Source organism: Dermacentor silvarum, chromosome 4, assembly GCF_013339745.2.
Source record: "Dermacentor silvarum isolate Dsil-2018 chromosome 4, BIME_Dsil_1.4, whole genome shotgun sequence".
Taxonomy (NCBI): domain Eukaryota; kingdom Metazoa; phylum Arthropoda; class Arachnida; order Ixodida; family Ixodidae; genus Dermacentor; species Dermacentor silvarum.
The window spans coordinates 83,565,519-83,589,991 of NC_051157.2; the positions used below are offsets into that span (position 1 = coordinate 83,565,519).

The 24,473-nt window shown below is 44.7% G+C and overlaps 2 protein-coding genes across 7 annotated transcripts in view; one reads left to right on the forward strand and one right to left on the reverse strand.

Annotated features, from left to right (window-relative positions):
- LOC119450315 (uncharacterized) overlaps positions 1-14,003 on the forward strand; it is a 39,766-nt gene extending 25,763 nt beyond the window's left edge. For 4 of the 5 annotated variants that reach the window (XM_049665789.1, XM_049665788.1, XM_049665787.1 and 1 more), the window contains 5 exons: positions 827-868; positions 2,792-2,857; positions 8,347-8,522; positions 11,469-11,562; positions 12,805-14,003. In XM_049665789.1, coding sequence (XP_049521746.1) covers positions 827-868; positions 2,792-2,857; positions 8,347-8,522; positions 11,469-11,562; positions 12,805-12,896 — 470 coding nt within the window. In that variant the 3' untranslated portion in view covers positions 12,897-14,003. The remainder of the gene's footprint in view (positions 1-826; positions 869-2,791; positions 2,858-8,346; positions 8,523-11,468; positions 11,563-12,804) is intronic. The other variant, XM_049665791.1, reaches the window with a different exon arrangement.
- LOC119450320 (glycoprotein 3-alpha-L-fucosyltransferase A) overlaps positions 1-24,473 on the reverse strand; it is a 243,594-nt gene that overhangs the window by 115,841 nt on the left and 103,280 nt on the right. The window lies entirely within an intron of this gene.

A 24,473-nucleotide genomic window follows, 5' to 3' on the forward strand; every position in this document is an offset into this window, starting at 1 on the left:
GTAGATTTATTGGAGACTTAGACGTATATTTGATTATCTTGTTGCGAGGTTTTGTGTATACAAGCAGGGAACTTTGTTTCCACCGACTCTTTTTTGCCCTTTAGCGAGTTGTATCTTCGCATTTGTATATTCCATTCTATATTCGCATTTCTAATGTATATTTTGCAGAACTCCTACTTTTTATTTGTACTCACTGCTGCGAGTATAATCTCGGTGTAATTACAATACACGACCGATAACAGCTGCTCCTGCGAAATCTATTACAACAAGGGACAGCGTCATTGAGGTTTTTTTCTGGCTGTTGCATATGTGCAAAAATGTAAACAAGGTTCATGAATGACAAAGATTCATCAAAATATTTGTCCTCAACTTATTCATTTCATGGCCTTCACGTTTTTCATATCAGCTGCATGCACTGCTTTGCTGGTTTCGAACTGATATAGTTCTAAAGTTCGCGTGATATTTTCCTTACTTACTAGATAGACAAAACAATGCGGCAGCATTGATATCAGTTATTTCTGCCACAATTTTTGGGACATACGACTATATTCTTTTATGAAAAAATACATATTTTGCTTGATAGTGCGTAGCGTTCAATAATTCGTTCGCAGCATCTAATATACAATGGCATTGGCAATGCATTTATTATTCATGTATTTGATCCCTCGACAAATTCTATAAAGAGGAAGCCGCGCTGCAACCTGAGGCCCCCCCCCCCGAACAAAATTTCTGGCTATGCCACTGCTGCAGTATGATTGCTCTATCTGATGCATAAATATTAATATAAAAAAACACTTCCTACTTCATGGCTGCTGTCTTGTTTCAGATGACGTTCAAAAGGAAGTCAAGGACGCCATCGCACAAACATGTAAGTAGTAAATTAAGATTTTTCATTCTTCATATAATTGCAGATTGTAAACTTTCTTTTATGCATTTTATAAGCATTCTTTTATGTTTCAGCTCGTCCTATCTCTCAAGCATCTTTTTCCCTGTTTCCCCTCATGCAGAGAAGTAAATCATACTTCTTTATGGTTAACCTTCCTTCTTTTCCTCAGTTTCTCTCTTTCTCTCTCAACCCTTGTGTGCAGTAATCAAATTTTAAGATTACAAAATAGGCAGTTGTAGGCCTTCTTTCTTTTTACAATTTCAAAGGTAGCTTTCCTGCAAGGCTGTTTTCCAAGGTAGCACATATCTTCTAGTCTGTGTTGCAGTAAGTGTATGTGTGTAGCTTGCATGTTTTATGAAAGGTAAAATGTAGGCGTGGCTTTCAGGATGAAACCATGTATAACAGGCAAGCCACAGAATGTGTAGTTTGCACTTTATCTTCATTTGAACAATGCATGGTGCTTTCGTTAGCTGGGCAAAAGTGCAATGCAGAAAAGCACACTACTGAACTGGGTAATGGCTATACTGCCACAGTGTATCGGTGCCTATGGCATCATGCGGCTGAGCATGAGATCAAAGGTTTGATTTTCAGTGTATAAGTATACTTGCGTACTGATACTGGTGCTAGCAAAATTTATTTCACTGTTGCTTGCATAGGTGTATATAAACGATGATAAAATGCAACGTTGCCTGCATTGTTATTGTGCCATTTCCAGCACATCTGTAACTGTACAAAATAGTGATTTTTACTTTTGAACCAAAGGCACATTTGAATTTTATGCTTCAAAACTATTGCAGTTTACTGCTAATTAAAATTTATAAAAAGCTGTTGCATCTTCTCTTGTAGGCAGCTTGCTGCCACCTTTGTTCATCGTTCATGTGTTAGATGTGCTCTCCAAAATTCATGTACCGTTTGTGCAAGGCTGTTAAGGACATAGCTTTGAATCGCTATAGACATCAACATTCTCATTCTATCTGTCTAAGCACTTAACATCGTCCACACCTACCCCTCTGTCACCTATTTAGCACATTTATTCCAGGGTATCACATTTCATTTTGGCACTGTAAATGAAGCAGTACATTTCCCTAGTTATCTTGCACGCTGACCACAGTGACTTGGAGATCGCCGCCTTGTTGAATGTTTTGAAATTGTTTGTTTTCTGAATGAGACAAGAGTTTGTGGCCAGTTATCATCTGTGACAAAGAATTAAGCGCTACGAGTGGTCAGATGTCACTCAGACGGTTGAATTTCTCCAGCACGTAGAGATCATGATGGGTGAGAACCCTGAAAAGTGGATTATGGCCACTGACGATTGGCTTCAAGGGGCAGAAAAAAAATATCAAGCGTCCTTTGCCGTATTTTATTAGACTCCACTCCATAGTTATGGATTTTCTTTAGCCCACAGTGCCTGCAGCACCCAAGAACATCTGGTTGCAAATTTCAGCAACCACGTCACCCTCAATATGGCGTCATAGTTCTGAATATCTAAACCTGTACACCGCTGTGTATGGCAGGAATCACTGAGACAGACTAACAGCCACATAATGATAAAGCCTGCTATTGTGGAAGTACTGCCTAGTGTCAACATGCACTATCTGATCCCAGTGTATTGATATTATCAAAGCTAAATTCAGTCAATAATTGAGACTGAAGACGGTGTTATTTAACAGCCTTATAGGAAAACAGCAATAGAAACTGAAAAGTATTTGGAACAAGTATACCAAATCTCATCTGAAATATTGATGCTATTCCTGAAGTTGTGATTATGTCCTAAAATACCTCGTGCACCCGGTATATCAACTAAACTTGTAAAATTTACTAGTTTTACTTGTTTTTCAGGCTCTTTACATAGCACTTTTTTGCTGTGCTTGATCTGCATATTCTAACAAGGAATATTTCTTGCAGCTTTCATGTGCATGATTGGAAAGAGCATCAACTTGAACAGAACAGAAAAGAAGCACTTGCGTAAAGGTGAGTCATGATAGTTTCACGTAAGGACTGCGAGCATTAGCTGATTATTCATGCACACATGCCAACTCTCCCAAATTGTTAGTGAAGTTTATGAATTTGTGCTCGTTTTACGGTTCTACAAGTGTTGAGTCAAGCTTTAAAAGAAAAACATTCTGTTAGCGAAAAATTTCTGCTCGTCAGTCTCCTAACCTTCTGATAGTGAAAGGATGCAAGAGAGGTAATTGCTGTGAATAAATGCGTCTCTGAAGGCAAGTCCCTGAAGCAGTTGAAATCAGCAGTAGCAGAGTGGCTGAAAAAGTCACGCATCTAAATACAATGTATAGCTTGCCAGTCTCTTCCGTTCCAAGTTTGCTGCTGCTCGTATGCTCAGGGCAAGCTTTAAAGAAATGTGTGCTATGCTCCCCAATCCGCCTCTGCCTCCCCCCGCCCCCTTATTGGTGTCATGCCCACGAGATTTTATGGATATTAAAGTTCACAGGTTGGAAGGTGTGCTTTTAATTAGGAGTGTGAAACTAGTAATCTTTTATAATAGTATTCTTTTTAGATGTTGAGAGAAGAAACAGGGACTTTCTGTGATGTGCAGTACAACAGTACAGTCCACTTCGATTATTTCAACCTTGATGTGATCAACAAAATTCACCAAATTATCCGACAGGTTGAATTTAAAGGGCCGAAAAGAATAAAACGGTTGAAGACACAGCTGCCTTATTTGGCAGCTATACATCGAAATCGAACGTGCCCACAAGTAAAATCTCCAACCAACTTTCGCACATTAAGAGTAGAAGACAATGTGCTCTCGAATCTGCTAAACTGATTTAACCTAGAACCCTATGTTTTAACAAGAAAAATGTACCATGCCTCCAATTCTGCCAATCAGGAGAGAGAAAAAAAAAAGATGAAACCTGCAGAGTTCACCTTCATGGAATGGAAACTTAACTCTTACACTTAACTCTTTCCGTACTGCGCCCATTGGGCATGTTTAGCCCTCTATCGATAGTTTGAAATGCTGCTTTCAAGACCTTCTGCACCACTCACGAACATACTGCGCTATCGGACGTGAAGGAGGAGAAGCTATATTTTTGTTTTCTAAGCAGTTCGCGTTTTTCCCACGAGGTGGTGATTTTTAACCGCGCTCCGAAGTTTTGCGATCGTCGAAGCCGAACACAAAAATGACCGGCTTCGGAAACTGCGCGCGCGCTTCGGGAGATGTAGATATCGCGATTCTGCTGCCTCTGTGGCTGATCTTATCGATACATCGAATAGCAGCGAGTCGGAGGACGGTGACTTTTCGTCAGACTTTGAGTCTGAAAGCTGCAACGACGCAAACCAGCCCGGAACATCGGCGGCCGCACCCGGCATGCCCAACTGTAGTGCTTGCAGTTAAATTTTTGTAGCGGAATATCTGTTCAATGAAAAATTTTGATCTGCGGAAAAAACCGCTGCGGAAAAAACTGTGACCGCTATCGACGCGATTATGAACGGCGACTTTGCGGTGCTGAAGGCACGCGCCCGACACACGCACCGAGTCTGGATGAATTAACTACCATTCGCTGCAACACCTGCAGTCGAAACTGCGGTCGCTATCTATGAGATCACCGATGGCGACTACGCAGTTTTTATAGGCACGTGGCCGATGCGCGTACCGAGTAAAAACGAAACTACTGTTCGCCCCAACCGCTGCGGAGAAAGCCGCGGCAGCTATCGATGCGATCGTGGATGACTACGCAGTTACGAAAGCCTGCGGCCAATGTGGTGTTATGCGCGGCGGTAAATGCAAGAATACAGTCTTTAAAGACACAAATAGGCTCGAAGCGTTCCGGCGTTGCTGTCATTCACGTACGATTTCAACTGATGGCTGTGGCGATGCGGACTCCACCACTTCGTTTCGGCTGGACGCTAGCGCCGTTCTTGCTCTTTTGCGTCACACATTTGCGGCGCTCCTCGCTCACCAAACTCCGAAAGTAGTCCGAATTAACCGATGTGCAGCCAAATAAGTCCGAATTAACGAGAGTTTGATTGCATTGAATAATGCATACGCCGGCCGGGAGCATGCACCTTGTTGAGAAGCGTGCTCGCTGCCGCCCTTGTCGGCGAGATTTTCCTGTGGAAGCCGCATTATAACCGGTATTTCGTCTCACGCCGCTGCACTGTAAGCGGTATGCCTATACATGGACTTCTATGGGAGGGTAAATGGCAGTCGGAAAAGGCCGTGTTGTCGCCAGTTCTGCACTATTTGGTTACATTTGGTTACATTATAAGTGGTCTATATATATATCTTTTTTATGACATACATCTCGTTAATAAATTATTTATGCGTGAAAAGTGCATTTATTTTGCTTTCTGTTTATGTATTACATTAAATATTGAGTGCAGTAGTTCCTTCAGAAAAAAACATCTGCTGTAACATACAAAAACACCTATTTTCCCCATGGTAGGGAAAGAGTCTATTACTCTCAGATCACTCTTTATGGCTGTAGGCCAAAAGATGTCATCCCTGTCCATTACATTTGATATAGTGAATGCTATGGTGGGCTGGCCACTTTGCTAGTTTGCTAATCATTTTGCCAGTGTCAAAAAGACATTGTACTACAGCTCTGTTTCCACTAGCTTAGCAAACAAAATAACTTCTCCGTGAATGAGTTTTTGTAGGGAAAGGGGTGTGCTGTGCAATAATTGCTCATTGTGAACCGCCATTTTTAAAGCAGGGCTTTTGTTTACCCCAACGGCATTTGAACTCGTATAGCACTGAATGTTGACTGACACTGTAGTGCTGGTAAGTACACCTCTGTTCTGCGTAATCAAATAATAAATCGCAGCATAAAGCCTGTACATATATTGTCAGCTAATAGGTATCTCTAAAGCAAACAAACCTCTTAATGAAATAGCGCATGATATTCAATGGCTTCTTCGATTTCTTCAATCGGGCGACCCTGTTCTGAGACAATCCCCCATAATTGGTATGTACCACTGTTATACAAGGGACGAAGCCTTAAATGTACTTCGATGTGTGGCACACTTCTCTCTGCATGCACCTCTCATCACCATTCTCACCTCAACAAGCATCGTGAATCACCTTTGTCCTCGTGGCATAACTGCGTAGATGTCTTGCACAGCGCATCTGCCTGATATAGTATTCGCACTTGAGCATAGCTTGTGAATGGTGTAGTAGCACCTAAATACAAAAATCGCAAAAGATTAAAGTTGTGACCTTTGGGGTGCATAAAATGTAAACATTGCATGAGATTACACATTGGTAGAGGTGTCCGAATATTTGATATTTTCAAATAACGAATCGGATGTTGTCCTTATACAATTCGATCATCAAATCGAATAGTCACTATTTGAAAATGCAAATATTTTTTGAATAATTTCCAAATACTTTAAGCCATAGACTGTACACCAGCAAACATGAAATTGAAGCAAAAATGCTATATTTTCCTTCCTATCCATAGTGGACGTAATTTACTAGAGCACGCTGCGTCGCTCAGTCAGCCCGACTTTTATTTGGCTTAACACGCTCACTCGCAAAAAAAAATAAAAATGTTGTTTAGACATGGAATTCGGTAGTATTGGAATTTGGAACTATTTATAGATGCAGCACATGTGTTCTCTCATCGGATTACATCAGAATGTGTTTATAGCAGCATACTTTATACAATAGTAACACCATCTGCCACAACAACTCAAACTATAGAAAAAGTGCTTCTTGTTTTTCAATTTGTCATCACAGCAGACAACACATAATAACGCAGTTGAATACTAGTGTGTACACAGATGATAATTGGTCTATGTACAAGCTTACCTTTATTGTTATAATCCTATAAGCCTTTGTTACCGTTATTGTTTACCTGTGTCTTGTGATAACTCTCTGTTTGCAAACATTCTGCTTACTTGTTCCTAATGCTCCCGTTATGCTTTTAATAAAGCATGCTTTAAAATGTGCAGTGTAATGGCAAAACCTTTCTGTTGTTACACCAGGATGTTAAAGTTGTTTGATCTTAATGGTGAGAAGGTTATACATTATTCGTAAACTATTCAAAAACTATTCGATTCGATTTGCTTCTGGTGCTATTCAATTTGTATTCTATTCAGTCTTGAAAACTGCTATTCACACACCCCTACACATTACATAGGATGAAAATAAAGATGATTGTGTGCATCACAATTAGTTATAGAACATTTAATTAGCTGTTTCACAAAAGTATTGCTTCATATAGATTCTAACATTTGCATTGTTTGGTGAGAGCATGTCTTCGACACATCCGCTATCCCAAGCACTACCAAGGCAGACATGCAGCCATTGTGGTATTGTGGAGTCTCTGTTTGGGTCAGGCGTGTGTGTACTGACCAGTCAAGTTTGAATCTGGCGAGGGCCAATTTGAATTTGTGGATGTCTACTGTATTTGGAAGATATGCTTATGGCGGTATACTTTATGTGTCATGCGGCATATGTTCATTAAAGGGGCATTGACACGGTCATCTGACCATTCTCAGTTTATTATTGTAACTGAATTTAGAGGGCCCTTTGCATCACTCTTATAGGTATACGGTTATACACATAAAGAAATTGGGCTCTCGGTGCACATTTTAACTAGAAATTTCATTTGAAACCACTGCTTCCATGCACCTCCTATTGACAGCGACTGCCATTTTTGCATGGACTCTGTGATGTCAGGAAATGCTGGGCCACTGCTGTTCATTCACTCGCACAGTGAAAAGCAGCAGCAGACTGCCGAGACACACATTTAAAAACGAAACAACACGTGGCAGCCATTTCCAGCTTCCACAATCGCTTCTGGTGCTTGCAGAATGTCAACGCACGACTTTTGGGAGTGGGTTCCCTAACCTCTGAGGGAGCTGCTTCCGGAGGTTCATTTCATTTTGTCACCACTCAGTGTTGCTAGGCTGCTGTACAGTTCTACTGCAATATAAAAGAATTTAAATACATATATTCAACTGCACTGCACGTGCTCTAATTTTGCCAGCTTGCTGTTGGACATATACAATTTAACATGCAATGCATACTTTAACCTCGAAAATATATAGCGTCGTGGCCTCTTTAAGCAATGTTAAAGGCTGTGCAGCAACCCTTTAGCAGATCTCTGCATCGTCTCAAGTGGTAACTGCATGCATTTTATGAGAAATTAGGTGTTTGCGCCTGCATAAGTTTTCTTTGGGTTCTTTTGTCCTGAAACAGGTTAGGCAGGGCACTTAGTTCAATGCAGTGGTTGTCACTTTCAAGAAAGTGTGGTAGCTTCTTGGCTTTTATGCAAAGGCTGCCAAGTGTTTTCTGTCCCATTAGCTAAAGAAACTTAGTGTGCCGTAGTAGTATGCAGCTTTGTTCTCATTAAGCAATTACTGTAGCATGTGTGCTCCTATCACTTTTGCCCAGCTGTTCTTGCAAATGGTGACACATCCTGCTGGTTAACTAGCAAATGAGGGAAGCTCTCTTGTGTTTGTTACATGAGTGTCCATCTCATCTTGTGCAGCATTTCACGCCAAGGAGGAGGAAGTGCAGTTCATGGACTTGTCCCGAAAACAAGCCCTCGGCAATGGCGCTATTGTCTTTGGCCACTATTTTTCTACTGACACTGCTACCTTTGGTGTTATGAGACTAGACCCAAGTTCTGAAAAGGCATTGTCTGCAAACAATGATCATGACATGGTTAGTATCAGCACGTGCAGTCTTGCCCTTTCTTTCTTTCTTGCTAGCATTACTGACAAGCTGTAAGATGCTTGGTGGCTCCCTTACGTTTTTGGTCAAATATTTGCTTGTTTTGCAATAATACACTTGTAATCATCTTTCATATCTTAAGAAATGGGAAACAAGAACCTGTCTAATCACAAGTAAATTTCGCAGCCAGGAAGACATCATTTGCACTGAGCAATGTTGACTGAGCTATGAGGTGCCCAAGGCATGGAGTGGTTGCGATCATAGCACTGTATAATACTTGCCAGCACTTTAAGAAAGACAATGTGTTTTGTTTAGATGCAGTGTTCTTTTGTTGCTCTTCCTCATATCTGCTACACTCATTTCATTAGTCAAGTGCAGTTCACTTCCAGATGTTTGCTTAAATTGTAAGGTATTCAGGGTTAAGCATCTTGTAAGTCCGTTTCGTGCCGATAGAAAACACGGCCCAGCTGTGCATCGCCGAGCCACGCAACCTCCTCGCAACACACACGTGCGTAGGGCGAAGTCTCGCCGCGGCATGCATGGGCTTCGCCTTACCCTTCCCAGCCGAGAAGAAGCAAGTGTTCGCTTAGCTGTGACGTCACTGATATGCTAGAAAGCTCTGAGCAGCCGGCGCGCTGACAGACTTGTCGCCGCTCTCGTCTAGTGAACAGCAGCTACCATGGAGTGACCGAAGAAAGCCAAGACTCCCGAGGAAGAAGCCACCTACAAGGAAGCTCAACGCGCGGTTCAGTGGGACTACGATCGACGAAGGAGAACCGATCTTGCCTAGCCAAGCCATGCATAACAACGCAAAACTTAGCAAAAACCTAGCAACACTTAGCAAAAGCCAGAACTAGCTCCGCTGTGACCAAGCCTTGCACCACTAGTGCAAACTGCACACATTTTTTTTTTTTTTTAACTTTTCACGTGGCAAGCAAACTTCTCACAATATAGCACATGTGCCCAGTCATTCACAGCGGGGATGTTGAAGCTCTCTGCTTCAACCGAATTTACGGGGAAAAGCACGATTGTAAATTACCGGAATTATTGCTTATGGCCGAAAACATGTTCATTTATAAAGCGTTTTTCGACAAATCATGGCTTGAATTATTGAAAGAATGCCTGCAGCATGCAAAGCAACCATCTAGTTAAGAGCAAACAAAGCTGCAGTTCTGCTGCCGTACCGGCGTCATGCCAATACGTGGTGTACGGGAATCCCCTCTAGGTGTTGCTCTGTGCCAGAATGCCCCAATCACAGTGCATAAAAAAAATCGCAGCATATCCACGGGGTGAATGATGATGAGTGGGCGAAGCTCCGGAGGGAATCATCGGATCTCCCGCTTAAGGGGACGCTAGCACAAACGCGTTAGAAACGTGCAGTACTCTCTAGTAAGGGGGAGCGGCCACAGCGTCTTACGCAGCCATTTACACATGCCGGAACGTGCACCGCGTTTGCCGGCGCCATCACATGACTGCTGAGAGAGTATACCCCCCGTATTCATAAACGCTCCTCGACTTGAACTTGACTTGCCACCGCTTTGGGCAGCGCGTTCGAAACGCGTTGAAGGTAAGGCGGAGAGGCCACAGCGTCTTACACCAGCTTCTTACACGGGCCGTAACGCGCTAGCACAAACGCGTTAGAAACGCGCTAGAAACGCGGCCTTTCGTTAATGTTGGGTATTTATTGCCATTGTGGTGCGTGTGTCCATGTCCGCTTCGTGGCGTAGTGGGCTAACGCGGCGCGCTCGGAAGCGAGGGGTCCCTGGTTCGATTCCGCGCTATGGACACAACTTCGGAATTTTTTTTCTCATTTTTCTCAGACTGGTTACACACTACTGGTTACACACTACTACTACGACGACGGGGACGGAACGGGTGCCGCCATAAGGAGCTTCGCCCCTAAAAAGGGGGTGGGGGGGAGGGAAGGGGGGAAAAAAATTGGCCGCCATCCCATCCCGCCTTGCGAACGTGAATGTCCAGTGAAGCTGTATCAAACACCACACATGGTCGAGCATTGTACTCACGCTGTTTTTCTGGTGTCTATTTCTGTGGTCTACCCGTGGCAGTCTTAGAATGAACTGAATGAGTTGCTATATAGGTCTCCCTTTTATTTATGAAAGTGTGGTGACATCACAAAGTATACATATATATATACACAGCATATATATATGCTGTATGTCTGATTGCAAAGCAAGGTATGCCGTTTGCCTTCAATTGTTAACCTGGAGTTTTGTGTTAACGCCACGAAATTTTCCGACCAACAAGAGGTATACAGCTTTGCTGTAAAAAAACTGCGCACACCGTAGACCAGATTTTAGAACTAGGGTTAGGTGGAACAACAGGAATTTCGCTTAAAATAAGCATCTCGCACATTCAGGTATTGAAATACCAAAAGTTTTTATTCATTTAAATGTCTACTGCAGCTACAACAACCAAAATGCAGTTCAAGTTATCCATAAGTTCGAATTATGGGAATTAGCATTAATGGGACTTCAGTGTATCAAGTGAGAACTAGAAAGCAGAGAACAGCAGTTTTTTTTTTGTTTTTGTTTTTTCACCTCTGAAGTCAGTTTAACGGCAAATCTAAGGCAGTCTTTTAAAATGTTAGTCCAAATGGACTAGTGTAAAACTTTCAATCACTTCATGGATGTGCTCTAGATATTGAGTGTTTTGCAAGAAGTAAGCTGCTCCAAATTTGAAATTTGCAGCTCTGGAAATGTCCTTTTTACTCCCATTAAGATGCTCCAAATTTTAAATACTCTGCTCCAAAACAGATATTTCTGCTCCAAATATGCTTTCAAGGCTGTTTCAGCTGTCCCACCCTTGACTGTTATTGACAGAAGCCATCCAGAAGCGTGTTATGGCATGCTTCCTGTGTGAACTCTGCCTATTCAACCACTTTATTAGGCAATTTTTGATTTTATCTGTTGTTTTCAGTTTCTTTATGCTGTTGACACTGGAGTGAACATAACTACATTAGGAGGTACTTGGATGCTTCTCCCAAAAGGATCCACTTTCTACATCAGCAGAGGTTTGTTAGCAAAAATTATTTACTAGTACTACTTTCTTTGCTTGCACATTTTTATGCCTACATACGTTGTCGTAAGTGCATGCTTCTTTTTTTTTTATTATTATGGTGTTCCAATGTAACTGTTCTTGCCTCTTCAATGACACCTGAACTGAATATATTACTACTGTGCTCACAATTTCTTTACATCAGATGAATGAAAATAAGGTTTGAAGAGAGTACTTTACCTGCATAATAAACTAATTGAATGTTGGTCTTTAGTGTCCCTTTAAGGGCATGACAAAGTGCAAAGGATTCACCGCAAGATTCATGAGAGCTGTGTCTTCTTTACTGAAAGGGAAAAAGTCTATCACTGCCCTTTATCATGTAGAGGCAGTCATAAACCAGCAATGGGATGAAAAAGGTTTAGCGATGCTGGTAGCAGTTCACTGTCTGTAATGTATAGCTGCTAAAAGTTGCCCAGATCTTCCTGAATGTTTTTATCATACTGCATTCAGCTGCAGTACATGCACAGAGTGTCTGGCTTACGTTTATGACATTGTGACCCAGCGACTTGTGACTTTCAAGCTGTCCGATTTTTAAACTTTTAGACTGCCGTTGACTTTCGTGTCGTTAAGCTAGGAATCAACAAGTGGTTGCGCAATACCACACCTGTGTGCCAATGGGCAGGACAACAGGCTCAACTGAAACAGGCGTGTAGTTCGATCCCCACTGCCGGACACTGACTGGTTTATACGATGGGCATAGGCAACCCCTTCCCCGGGCAGGTGTCAGGCTTTCTAATGGTGCGTTGCTTGGTAGGGGGTCGCAGAGATAGCTGTGCTTGCTGTGCAAAAACCAAGGTACTTAAGGGGACAATTGGGAACACAGTGGCTGCACAGAGGACAAAAATCATTAGAGTAGGCGGTGAATAGAATATGGTGCAAATATGGTACAGTGCAGACCACTTGCAGTCATTATAATGACAGGTATAAATTGTATAATGAAGGTACATGGACTCAGCCTGGCTATAATATGCAGTTCTAATGATAGTATTTTTCTGCTTTTCCACCATTATTTCAAGTGTACTGCACTGTGCTATTTTTGGAAGTTGTGTTGCTTTATTCGAATCTAGTTCTGGAATCTCTTCTGGAAGCTGCTAAATATAAGAATCTGCTTACTTAATAGTGGTGGTGTACTAGCAAACTTTTTTTACTGCAGAACATGATGAAAGAAGTCTTTTTTTTTTTTCCCCTTTCTTTGCAGGCTTACCATTTAGGCTGAAAAATCTCAGTGAGACAATGGTGAAGATTCTTTATGTACTCACAGAGCCGTCCACAGCTGATCCAGTGACGTGATTTTTCATGGACATCTTATGGAAATATTGTCAGTGCCGTGATTTTTTGTGGACATCTTATGGAAATATTGGGAACACCGTAATTTTTATTGTATTCTTGTATTTGCAAAATTGTGTGAATATTTTTTCTTTTACTTGTACAGTTTTACCCTCGGACAAATACATGTCTAGAACTTCTTAAAGGCATTTTTTATTGATATTTCAAGGTTGTCGCTCCTGATTTTTAGTTTGGACAATTTCGTACATGCAAAGGCATGCTCTGTGCAGCATTTAGGGGTGTGCGAATATTCGAAACTATTGAGTAACAAATTAAATATTGCACTATTTGATTCGGTCTTTTAATTGAATAGTGACTATATTTGTAAATACGAATGTTTTTCCAATATAGTTTTCAAATTCTTGAAATCGCCGACTATCCGATAATTTCAACCCAACGGACGTGACCGACATAAAACATGTGAAGTTACGTAGTGGAGCATACTACACTCACTCGGGTAGCCATACTTTTTTTGACTATCATTCACACTCACCAATAAGTCCTGAGCATGCAAATAAACTGCTTGATTTCCCCTAATCCTCCGTTTGTGCTTTTAATAAAGAATGCTTCATAACTTGCATTCTCGCTAATTTTGTGAATATTTTAGGACATGAAGATTGATAATGAGAACAACTGTTCATTATTTGAAAACTACTCAAAAAGTATTCTATATTTGATAATTCAATTTGCTTCTGGCACTATTTTAATGATATTCTATTTGGTCTCGGAAATTGATATTCGCACCCCCCCTAGCAACATTGTCTCGAGCCAAGTGTACAAATATTTAACTTGCATGCTGTGTACATAGTTCCTGCTGCACTATCGTGCCTAAAGTTGAATGTTTTGCTTGCTTAATTTAGTCTTAAGAATGAATTCATCATACCATGAAATTGTACATATACTGTAACTGTTTCTTTGAATTAAAAAGAAATTCACATTTCTTGTGATGAATGACTTCTAAAAATAGCGTTATCTTTACAGGAAGCATCACCTATAATTTAAGTTGTACTTTAAACAAGAAAGTCTGTCTTGTAGTAAAATCATTGACCTGATTCCTTTTTTTTTTTTCTTCTTAAATCGTGTCAGGATTAGCCAAAGTGAAATGGCACATCACAAAATAAAATGCTTTCTGTTCATAAGCACTTGTTTTAGGCACAGGTCAGCCAGGATTTGATATAGTATTGGTCTTGTACTAGTGTCCCATTAAAGGGATCCTCAAGGGACTGGAGAGGTATGTTCTAATAAACAGCAGTTCCGTTTACCGAAAAAGACTTGCAGTGGTACACCCGCTCATGCTGCTGTCAGAAATTTTGAGTATTATGAAGTATGAAGAAACAGCTAGTTTGCTTACAAGCTCATTTTGGAGCCAGCACAGTCGCTGACCAATACTTCGGGCTCATTAGGGCTACATATCATCATCATCAGCCTATATTTATGTCCACTGCAGGACGAATGCCTCTCTCTGCATTAGGGCTACATGTACCAAATGACGAATCGCCAAAAATTAAGTGTTTTCCCAGTGGCAATACAAAGAACAAGAAAACATAGCTGCACCCACATATGCTTGCATGCAAGCTGACGCAACCTGGTCAGTCTGTGCTTTGGCTGTTGTGCTGTCACTACAGATAGATGAAGGAACAGTTAATGCATGCACCAAATATGCATCCTCTGTAAACTTGAACAGAGTTTGGCTGCACTCTGATAGTCTAATATAGTAGCGTTTTTTTTTTTTTTTCACAACACTCATTTTCCGTAATTTCCCTCACCCGATTCTGAGTGACAGAAAGTCGCCCACTACTGCATCTCTATTTAACACATAAAAGAAAATATTGAATGAGCGGCACATATCACGTGTCCAGCAAGTACGAGTAAAAAAAAATAAAAAATTCAGATTCTGTTTCTCTGAAAAAAAGAAAAGATCCCTAAAAGATTAGAGATTGATTTTGTAGTTTTTTATATAGAGAGTTGCGAACATTTTGGGTTCTGATAAACGAAAGTTCTTAACGTTCAAGTACAAAGCCAATTGAGAGCCTGTTGTTGTTCCGTTTAACCAGCAATTCTGTTTATACGATTTCCGTTTATGGAGATTCAACTGTAGTTTTGAAAATTCGGCCACTTATGTTTTCATTCTGACTACATACATATTTATGATTTCTACATGACAATCTTGCTTGAACAGAGCTCACTCTTTCTGTTTATTATGTCTACCTACATGAACATTTAGCTGCATTCTTTTATATACAGGGTGTTTCAGCGAACACTTTCAAAATTTCTAAAGGCCACGTTCGCATCGCATTTTTCTTTGAGTAGGCTCCACTGCAACACAGAACGTGGGAAAGCCAGCTTACAAAGACCAAGCTTATACCGATCCCCTTAAAGTCGGCTTCATTGTTAAGCAGAAATGCATTGCTGGGAAGACTTTTTCCTGGAGCAATAAAAGTCGTCTTATATTAAAATGTGAAGGCCTTAGGACATTTTTTTTTTATTTTAATTGTTTGCTATTAGGTCGCTCACTCCGTAGCACGAGGCCTTGTCAACCGTGCCGGAGACAGCGCAGGTGCACCCGCGGAACGCGATCGCCTCACCAGCTACAACGACCTCACGAAATCATTCTATCTCAACAGAAGAACCTTCCCCATCCCTCATCACAAGCTAAACAGAGCACAGGCAACCACCCTTCGCCTGTTACAGACAAACACGTACCCCTCACTAACGTTACCACAGGATCTACCCGGACACCTACCCTAGTAACATTTGCAAGGTCTGTAAGACTGAGGCAGCATCGCTTCCCCACATGCTATGGGAATGTAAAAACCAATATCCGACAAATAATACCGTGACCCTCTCGTCGAGATGGCATGCCGCCCTGCGCAGCTCCCAACTCGACGACCAACTTTGGGCTACCCAGCAAGCCTGCGAGGCGGCGAAGAGGCAAGACCTCGATGTCCCCACGTGGGAGGCCTAGGCCCAGCCAGCTAAACTGCTGGTTTAAATAAAAGTTTGTTCCTCCTCCTCCTTGCTATTGCCCCAACGCGCGCGCGCGTGTGTCCAAAACACATTAGGCAGGCCAAGTCCCAATTTGACCTGCCGAAGATGCGAGCGCCATCTGGATAAGATTTTCGCAAGTAGCCTACCCGAGCACGCCGCTGTTGGTATGGTAGAAATGCTGGAAAACGAGTTCGAGTTTCTTCGTAACAAAATTATGTTTTCTCATATATTCAAATAACAGTCCGATGCCACCATGTCTGTAGGTTGTGGTTAAGTCGTATTTTTCCATTTCTCTGCCGGATTTCACTGTGAGAAATTCAATTTTTTTCACTAACACTTTGCGCCACGTGGAGGGCCTGCACGGTCGAGGTGGTTCAGGATGATTTTCTCCTGCACTAACACTTTGCGCCACGTGGAGGGCTTGCGCGGTCGGTGTGGTCCGGGATGATTTTCTCCACCACGGACGCCAACATCCACGCCGACGCCGGATTTTCTGCGACATGGGGCCCTTAACGCTGTCGCGTTAAAAGTCGCAGTTTCACCCGAAAGGCGGAGCATCAATTGTGATAGCAAATTAGTAGACAGCTATACGAAGTAAGGATAGCAAGGAACTAAATTAACAAGCATGGTGTCAGCGCACACGGGTGAACATGAACACATCTCACCCAATGGCCGTGGACACACGTTGTCAAAAGGCTGGCGTGAGGAACCACGTCAGCAGCAGCGAGCGAAATTACCTTTGTGCTGTCTATCACTTCAACGCAAACTGAGCGGCGAGAATGCAGCACGCACAAAGTTATGAGCTGTCAGCGCAAAAAGACTTTGCCCCTAATGCAGATCGCTTTCAAGATAAACCGCGTGGGCTGTACACTCCGCAGTTGCTGCTGGACCAAGGTAAATATACCTGGGGCCGTATTCTGTAACGCTTCGGTTTTCGAAGGCTTCGGTTTGCGTGCAGCGATTGGTCGCCGCCTGGGTGACGCCATCGCCTCAGGGCGCGAACGCATTTTTTGCTGACGTCACGCACATGTCAATCACGTGGAAACCGAATTTGTCGTCTGCTACGAAGCGAAGCCGCGCGCGCTGCTTCGGTCTGATCCGAAGCGCGGTGTGCCGTGTGCAGAGCCTGTGCGTGCCGTGTGCACGGGCGAGATCGCGGCACTCCGAGCAAAATGACGGCGCGTGTGCGGTGCCTGTGGCGCCTGTTATCGTGCTTTTAGACCTCAAAGGAGCCTTCGACAATGTCTCTCACGGCGCAATACTCGAGGAACTCGAACGCTCGGGTTGTGGTGAGCGCACCTACAATTACATAAGGGCATTTCTTTCCAACCGCGAGGCCAGCATCAGTATTGGCCAAATCACATCGCAGATATTTAAAATGCCGAGCAAAGGAACCCCTCAAGGAGCGATAATATCTCCTCTGCTCTTCAACATGGCGATGTGTCGCCTCGCGCGCGATCTCGATCGGATACCCGACCTAGGTTACACGCTTTACGCTGACGATATCACGCTGTGGGCGAGCAGAGGTTCCCTAGGGGAAAAAGAATACACGCTCCAAACCGCGGTATTAGCGGTGGAGAAATTTTCCCGAACGAGCGGGCTGAAGTGCGCGCCCGAAAAATCCGAGGTCATCCGGATACACGCGAAAGGCTACAAATCCAGAGGGTCGATTAACATTGTGGTTGAGGGCCAAATGGTCCGAGAGGTACCTACGATGCGAGTCCTGGGTTTGTGGCTTCAGAGCGACGGGAGAGCAGCACAGACGCTCAAAACCATCAAATCCGCAACCCACAACATAGCCCAAATGATACGTCGAGTGACGTATAGAAAGGCGGCAATGCGAGAAATCGATACCCTAAGGCTCGTACAGGCCTTAGTGATTAGTCGAATCACATATGGCTTGCCCTACCAAATCCTGAACAGGGAAGAGGAGAGGCAGGCCAACACGATAATTCGAACAGCTTTCAAGGCGGCTCTGGGCCTGCCTAAATCTACCTCCACGGAGCGTATGCTAGCTTTGGAAGTACACAATACTTTCGACCAACTGAGGCAGGCCACTCTGATGCGACAGAGGGAGCGCCTCAGCTTCACAAAAACTGGTAGGGCAATATTGGCACGACTTAATATCCCAGCATACCCGATTTATCTCACCGAAGAGGCCGTACCTCTCCCTCCTTCGGTGAGATCCAAAATTACAGTAGCTCCAATTCCCAAGAATATGCATCCCGAGTACAACAAGGAAAGACGCAAAGCACGCGGACAACATATTCAATCGATGTACTCCAATAACGCTAGGTACAATACGTACTACACGGACGCAGCTGCGTATGCAGAGGCTACCGGGCAGCGCTACCAAAGGAGGTACGCCCTGGCAGTCGTGAACGCGATCAGCCAGCAGCAAATTACCGCGTCGACCACGGCGGGCTCCCCCACCTCAGCCGAAATGTTAGCAGTGGCGATCGCGCTCGCTCACGCGGTGCGTTCGGAAAGGGACTCAGTCGTGGTCACTGACTCCCGGGAGACATGTTGCATGTTTCTTAAGGGGCACGTGACTGCGGCTAGCCTCGCGATAATCCCCAAATCGTTCAACCACCGCCATCGCCTACTCTGGTGCCCGGGACATTCGGGGGTACAGGGGAACGAACAGGCTAACGCTTTAGCTCGAGCGTCTACTAACCGAGCGATGGCGTCCTCTTCGAACCCCAACCCCTCACACTATCCCTCACAAAATCCCATCAATTTAAATGCAAAAGACATCCTTGCTCATCAGCGCGGAGTCCGCAGAAAATACCCGCCGCCTCACCCACAACTTAGCGGGGAAGAGGCCGCCGATTGGCGCAAAATACAGACCGGGGTATTCCCCCATCTAAAACTGCTAAATGCCATGTATCCCACCCGCTATAGGGCCACATGCCCTTGGTGCGGTGGCATACCTACACTAATACATGTGACCTGGGAGTGTAGTAAGCACCCTCATAGGCCCACTAATAATATCTCAATGGAGCAGTGGGAGGCACAGCTCGCCCGTTCCGACTTGGCAGGACAAAAGTCCTTAATTAGCCAGGTCAGGCAGGCGGCAGAGGCCAGTGGGGCCCTGGACTGAGGGGCTCCGACCACCGCTATACTTCAAATATTTTCCAGCCAAATAAAGTTTCTATATATATATAGCGAGCCTCCGTGATAGACAGCGACAACCTCGACGTCGACAAGACGCCTTTGAGATGACAGATGAGGGATTCAGGCGACAATTCAGATTCTCAAAAGAGACAGCGCTCCGACTGTGCGAGGAACTTGAGTGTGTATTTTGGCCGCAACGCGAAGTTGGCGTACGACGTCCCACCTAGCGGCATAAATGGGTCAACCGAAGTAAACAAAATTCGTTAAGTCACTCACCGCCAGTACAACTCACACGCTTTTCATGATGAAAAACGTAAACCTTATCAATACCATGAACAAATTATTTTTATTTACCAAGAAGCGCTCGTAAATTGGTATATTTTTACTCGGTTTGTGACGTTCACTGCCACAAAAAGAAACCTTCGCGCCGATTGGTCTCTGTCCTTTCACTTGTTTTCATTACGTCAACGGACCGCCCCAATGTGACGCCATCGCCAAACCGAATCCTTCGAAAACCGAAGCGTTACAGAATGCGGCCCCTGGTAGCAAAGAAGCCCATACGTTCAAAACATGGCGGTTCATGGGGCTTAGTGTCATCTGTGTGAGGAGGGAACACTTCCGGCGGAAGAAAAAATAATGTGACGCCATATGCATTAAAAACAGAAGTGACGTAATTTTGTTCTCAAAGGCGCGAAATTTGTTTGGTGGCCTGCCATTAGACCTGTATATTCAAATGCCCCGCCATTCGACTTGATAGGTGTTTCGAGCTTTCAGCGCGAAAAGCGATGCAGTAAAAGGTCAGCCATACGGGTATCGAATCGCTCCCCTGCACAGAACATACTTTCTTTGGAGGCTGATGAAATCTTTGGGTGTAGAGGGCTGGTCCAATCGTTGGATGCACGTCAACCCCTCAGCACCCTGTTAAGGTGGGCACTGAAAAAAGGTATTCATTGATAATGATAAAGAAAAATAGAGTTCTTTCCTTTTCTCGTCACGCATATATAAAATTGATAGGAATTTTATTTTCCTTGAATCTGTGTCTCGTTTTAATTAATGCTTTGTTCCCTCCTCACATAGTTGCGCTTCAATCGCTGCTCCCATAACCCCCCTTGCTGATGTCCGTGACAATTTGTTCTGAACCACTTTTCGCCCGAAGCTTCGTGCCATATTTGGATCGACCGTGGCTAGACTACAACGACCCCCCCCCCCCCCCCCCCCCCCTTCCGCCCGATGCCTTGCGCGCGATGGAAGACGGCGCTACGGCGCGGTTTCTCCCCGCTCGAGTGTACTAGATTGGGGAAGTGGGTCCAACAAGGGCTGTGCGCTGAGGCATTTTTTATTGAAAATCTAGGTGGCGCCACTGTCACTTTCTCCCGAATGAGCGGCCCCGCTCGCCGGCCGGACGCTTGTCGCGTCGGAGACCCTGTCGCAGCTGCATGGAGCTTTGACAGCCGGATATTCGGTAGCGGTAACACTGAGATTATTCCCCACCGATAGATTGTAAATAAAATGGAAAAAGAGTGGCGGAAAGAATGCAAACGACGCAACATCGACGGTGCGTCGAGCAGACGACATCTACTCAGCCCGCGAGCTCGCCTCAGCCAATGAGCGCAGCCGAAACAGCCGAAGCCAGCGTTTGTTGGCCGGAGATTCAGAATAAGGCGATGGCAGCGCCGCCACATTTTCCGCGTTTTTTGCTTCACCCTCGGCGCTTGCTAAGGCGTCCGCTGGACCAGTAGCGCACCCAGGATCTCTGCCGGGAGGGGGGGTGTTGACAGTTTGCCAATACCATCTAAATAGCACTAATTTCGATTTCTTCACGGGAAATTGTCAAAAAATGCGCATTTTGCGAGTGTGCAGATGATTGCGCGTCTTACATCTTAGTTGCAGTACTCAAATGCGTAAGGAAAGAAAAGGGGTTAAGCAAAAGGGGGGGTTAAGTCGGCCTCAGGGGGGGGGGGGGTTACAACCTCCGAACCCCCCCCCCCCCCCCCCCCTGTCGGTGCGCCACTGCGCTGGACCCACTTCCCCATTCTATTACACTCTATCACCGCTTTCCTCCCTTGCGCGCGCGAGACTGAGCCGCGATGGTCGGCTCCCCTCGCACATACGGCGCGCGGTGACGGTGTTATCATCCTTGGCCTTTATACGGAACATCGCGACGACGACAGCAAAAATGTGACTGAAGTGTCCATGTAATTGCTATCGCAATAAAAGGACACATCGACACGGATAGTGAAGACAGCAGACAGCGTGTCTGGTCGTCCTTACATACATCAAACCAAAAGGGACAGTGGTGACAGTGATTGACTCTTTCTAGGCGCTTTGACAGATTTACGTACAGCAGCCTTACTGGCAACGGTGCAGGGCAAGAGGAAGGTGGAGTCGTATGTAGGGCAAGGAGGCTAGTAAAAAAATCACCGACGGTTACGATATTCCCGAATGCGGATTTTGAGCGCAGCTGTTTAGGTGCTTTGAATTCACGATATATTGTGGTAAAACATTTGATTCTCAACGACAGAGTCCTCTCGGCGCAGAGCTCGGGCGGCTCGTTTAGCAGCTGCGGCAGACGAAGCATTTCCATCGGTTATAGCGCATGCGCAGTGGGTCCGAAGCCAGCGCTTTGTTTCCATAGCGCTCGCCGCATTATGGTAGCCGCATGCCTGGTCGTAGCATGTCTCGTGCGGCTAGAGTGTGTCCAAAGCGCTGCGTGAATGCATGGGAGAAGCGCCGCGGCGCTGCTGTACTGGACCAGTTAGGTGGCGTGTGCGGATGCTGCAGAAGAGAATAAGCTGGAGATCGCGATGATAACCAGTTAGGAGAACGTAGCACATATGGCTAGCTCATGCTAACGCTTTTACACCCTATCGTTTCCTTTCTTTTATTTAATGCATTCGATTTGTTTTACAAGACTGCCTCCCGCGCTCTACTGTTTCTTTATTAAGGCGAAATTCTTAACTGGCTCTTGGGAAGCGGAATGTGTCTGTCGGCGGGGCCGCGGTACCAAAAATAAATACAAACCGCCTAACTCACGCGTCTCGTTCACTAGGTATACAGGGTGTTTCACTTTAGCTGCACCAAATTTTTAAAAATTTGCTGTGACAGATAGCACAATTATAATCCTTGATGTAAACTACTCGATGAGGCGGCCATTACTTCCACAAGAACTCAAAACGCCTAATTGAATAATTCACATAATTACGCTAATTGAGTTTTAATTAATTATTTTACGGCACATCTTTCAATCTACTAGTTATAGCTGCAGAGTTCGCAAGGCGTATCCACTTGGAACGAATTCTCAGGACTGAACTAGTTTCGAGATAATAATTTTCAGAGTGTCCGACGAAATGCATGGGCGTTCCAGTTAACTTTTGTGCTTCAATGCATAAAACAGCGTTTTCCTCAAAAAGTTAACTAGAACGCCCATGCATTTCGTCGGACACTTTGAAAATTATTATCTCGAAACTAGTTCAGTCCTGAGAATTCGTTCCAAACATCGTCACGCGCCATGAATGCTTTTTACGTAAAAAATCACACGTTAAGCAATAACTATCATATGAGAAGTTACATGTTGGTAATTTCAGAGAGGATTCACGGATTATTAAAACAAGGCTATTGCAGCAATAACTTTGAGTAACAAATGAGTAAATGGCTAGGCCAGTATAGTACCTATCTATTCATTTCAATGTAGAAGAAGATATATATATATATATATATATATATATATATATATATTATCTATTTTTTATGTTTGTTTACCTACTGGCTGGAATGACTTTTCTTTCGAATGTCTGAATTTGATGTAAGCTTCGCTCACGGTCAACCTTAAGGTACATCGTGCGCGAAGTTTGTATTGAAGAGATAGCGCACAGCAAGAATTGTTCGTGTACGCTATATCTGAAGCGAAATAGCCAACAATATTGCGGCGTTAGGGCCGTCTCTGCTCTTTCTCGTGTTTCCCTTACACTTTCTCACTGCGCTGTTTATAATAAAATATTGTCGAGGCTAAAAAACTGTCGAATAAATACATATGCATATGGCTGTAAACCACTACTGACCGTCAGTGAAAAACGCGTAGTGGTGAGCGAAGCGGTCACTGCACGCACGTAAGTATTTCACTTGACTGCGCGAGTAATTTACTTTTTTCGTTACTCTTATTCTTGCAAGCATGGTGCTATTTCCCGCGTACCCATGCGAATACCGTGTTTTACATTCTTTTTTAGCGCGTTTCTACGCACGCACAGTTACCGCATTACCGTTCCCGAACTCTAGCACCGGAGCTAGGCCGCGCTGAGTTTGAAACGTTAGTTTTTGCATTCTCTTGCTGCCCAAGCACAAAGAGAGCGCTCAAAGATGGGTAAGCTTCATGCAGCACCACATTGTTGAAGTTAAATATACTTTGAGTGCTTTGCGTGGACACTGAACGCAAAGAACTGCAGCGCGTAGCAGACGACCCTCGCTTTGCGCGCGCTTCGCGAGTGCGAAAAGCCCACGGGTCCGGAGCAACAGCGACGCGGCGCGGCCGCTCCCAGAAAAAGGCCCTCGCCGAAGCCGCCGCTTTGGACTCTAGTGCGGCACTCCGGTTTCCTCCTCACCCTTTTGTGATACTCTCCTCCACTTTCCTCCTCATGCTTCCGCTGCACCTTCCTTCTCGCGCTCTCGCCGTCTTCCACTCTTGCTCTTTCATCTTTCGCTGCGATCGTTCGCTCGGTTACGAAGGACGCCGACGCTCAACGCAGGAATGGGCGCCTAAGAGCTGCGCTTAAGAAGACAACTCGGAGAAGGGCGGAGATTCCGGTTGGCACGAGGCAGGGAGGGAGAAGACTTGCTGCGCAGCACCAATGCGCGTGTCACCGTTGTAGCGGGAGAGATGGCAAGTTGAATAGGGCGATGGGTGTCCCACAATAGAGAAGGAGCCCGGAAGGGAGACAGAAAGGCGGCAACTTGTGGAAAGTAACACAATGTAACAATACACATATACAAGGCACATCCCGCTCAGGCGATCTTTGTGGTCCAGCTGGCTTGCGGGAAAAAGAAAAAAAAATCACCGACGATTACGATACTCCCTACTGCGAAATTTGAGCACAGCTCTATACGTGTTTTCATTTCGCGATATGTTGGCTGGCGCAGACAATCTGTCTCGTGTGGCACGTTGCAAACGGAGCGAAGTGGGGCGCGATTGCCTCGCTAATCGGGAGATCGCGAGAGGCGCGGCGCATGGGCGCGATGCGCAGCAGCCGCCGCAGACAGACCGCCGCTCATGCAGCGCTTTGTTTCCATACAGACGACGCGCGCTACTCTGGCGCCATCCCGAGGGCCGTCGTCGCCGAAAAGCCGGTCTTGCGTGACACTACGCTTCTCACGCTTTCGCCATACCCTGCTCCTCCGCTTTCCGCCTCATGGTTCCGCTGCACCCTCTTCCTGTGCTTTCGTCCT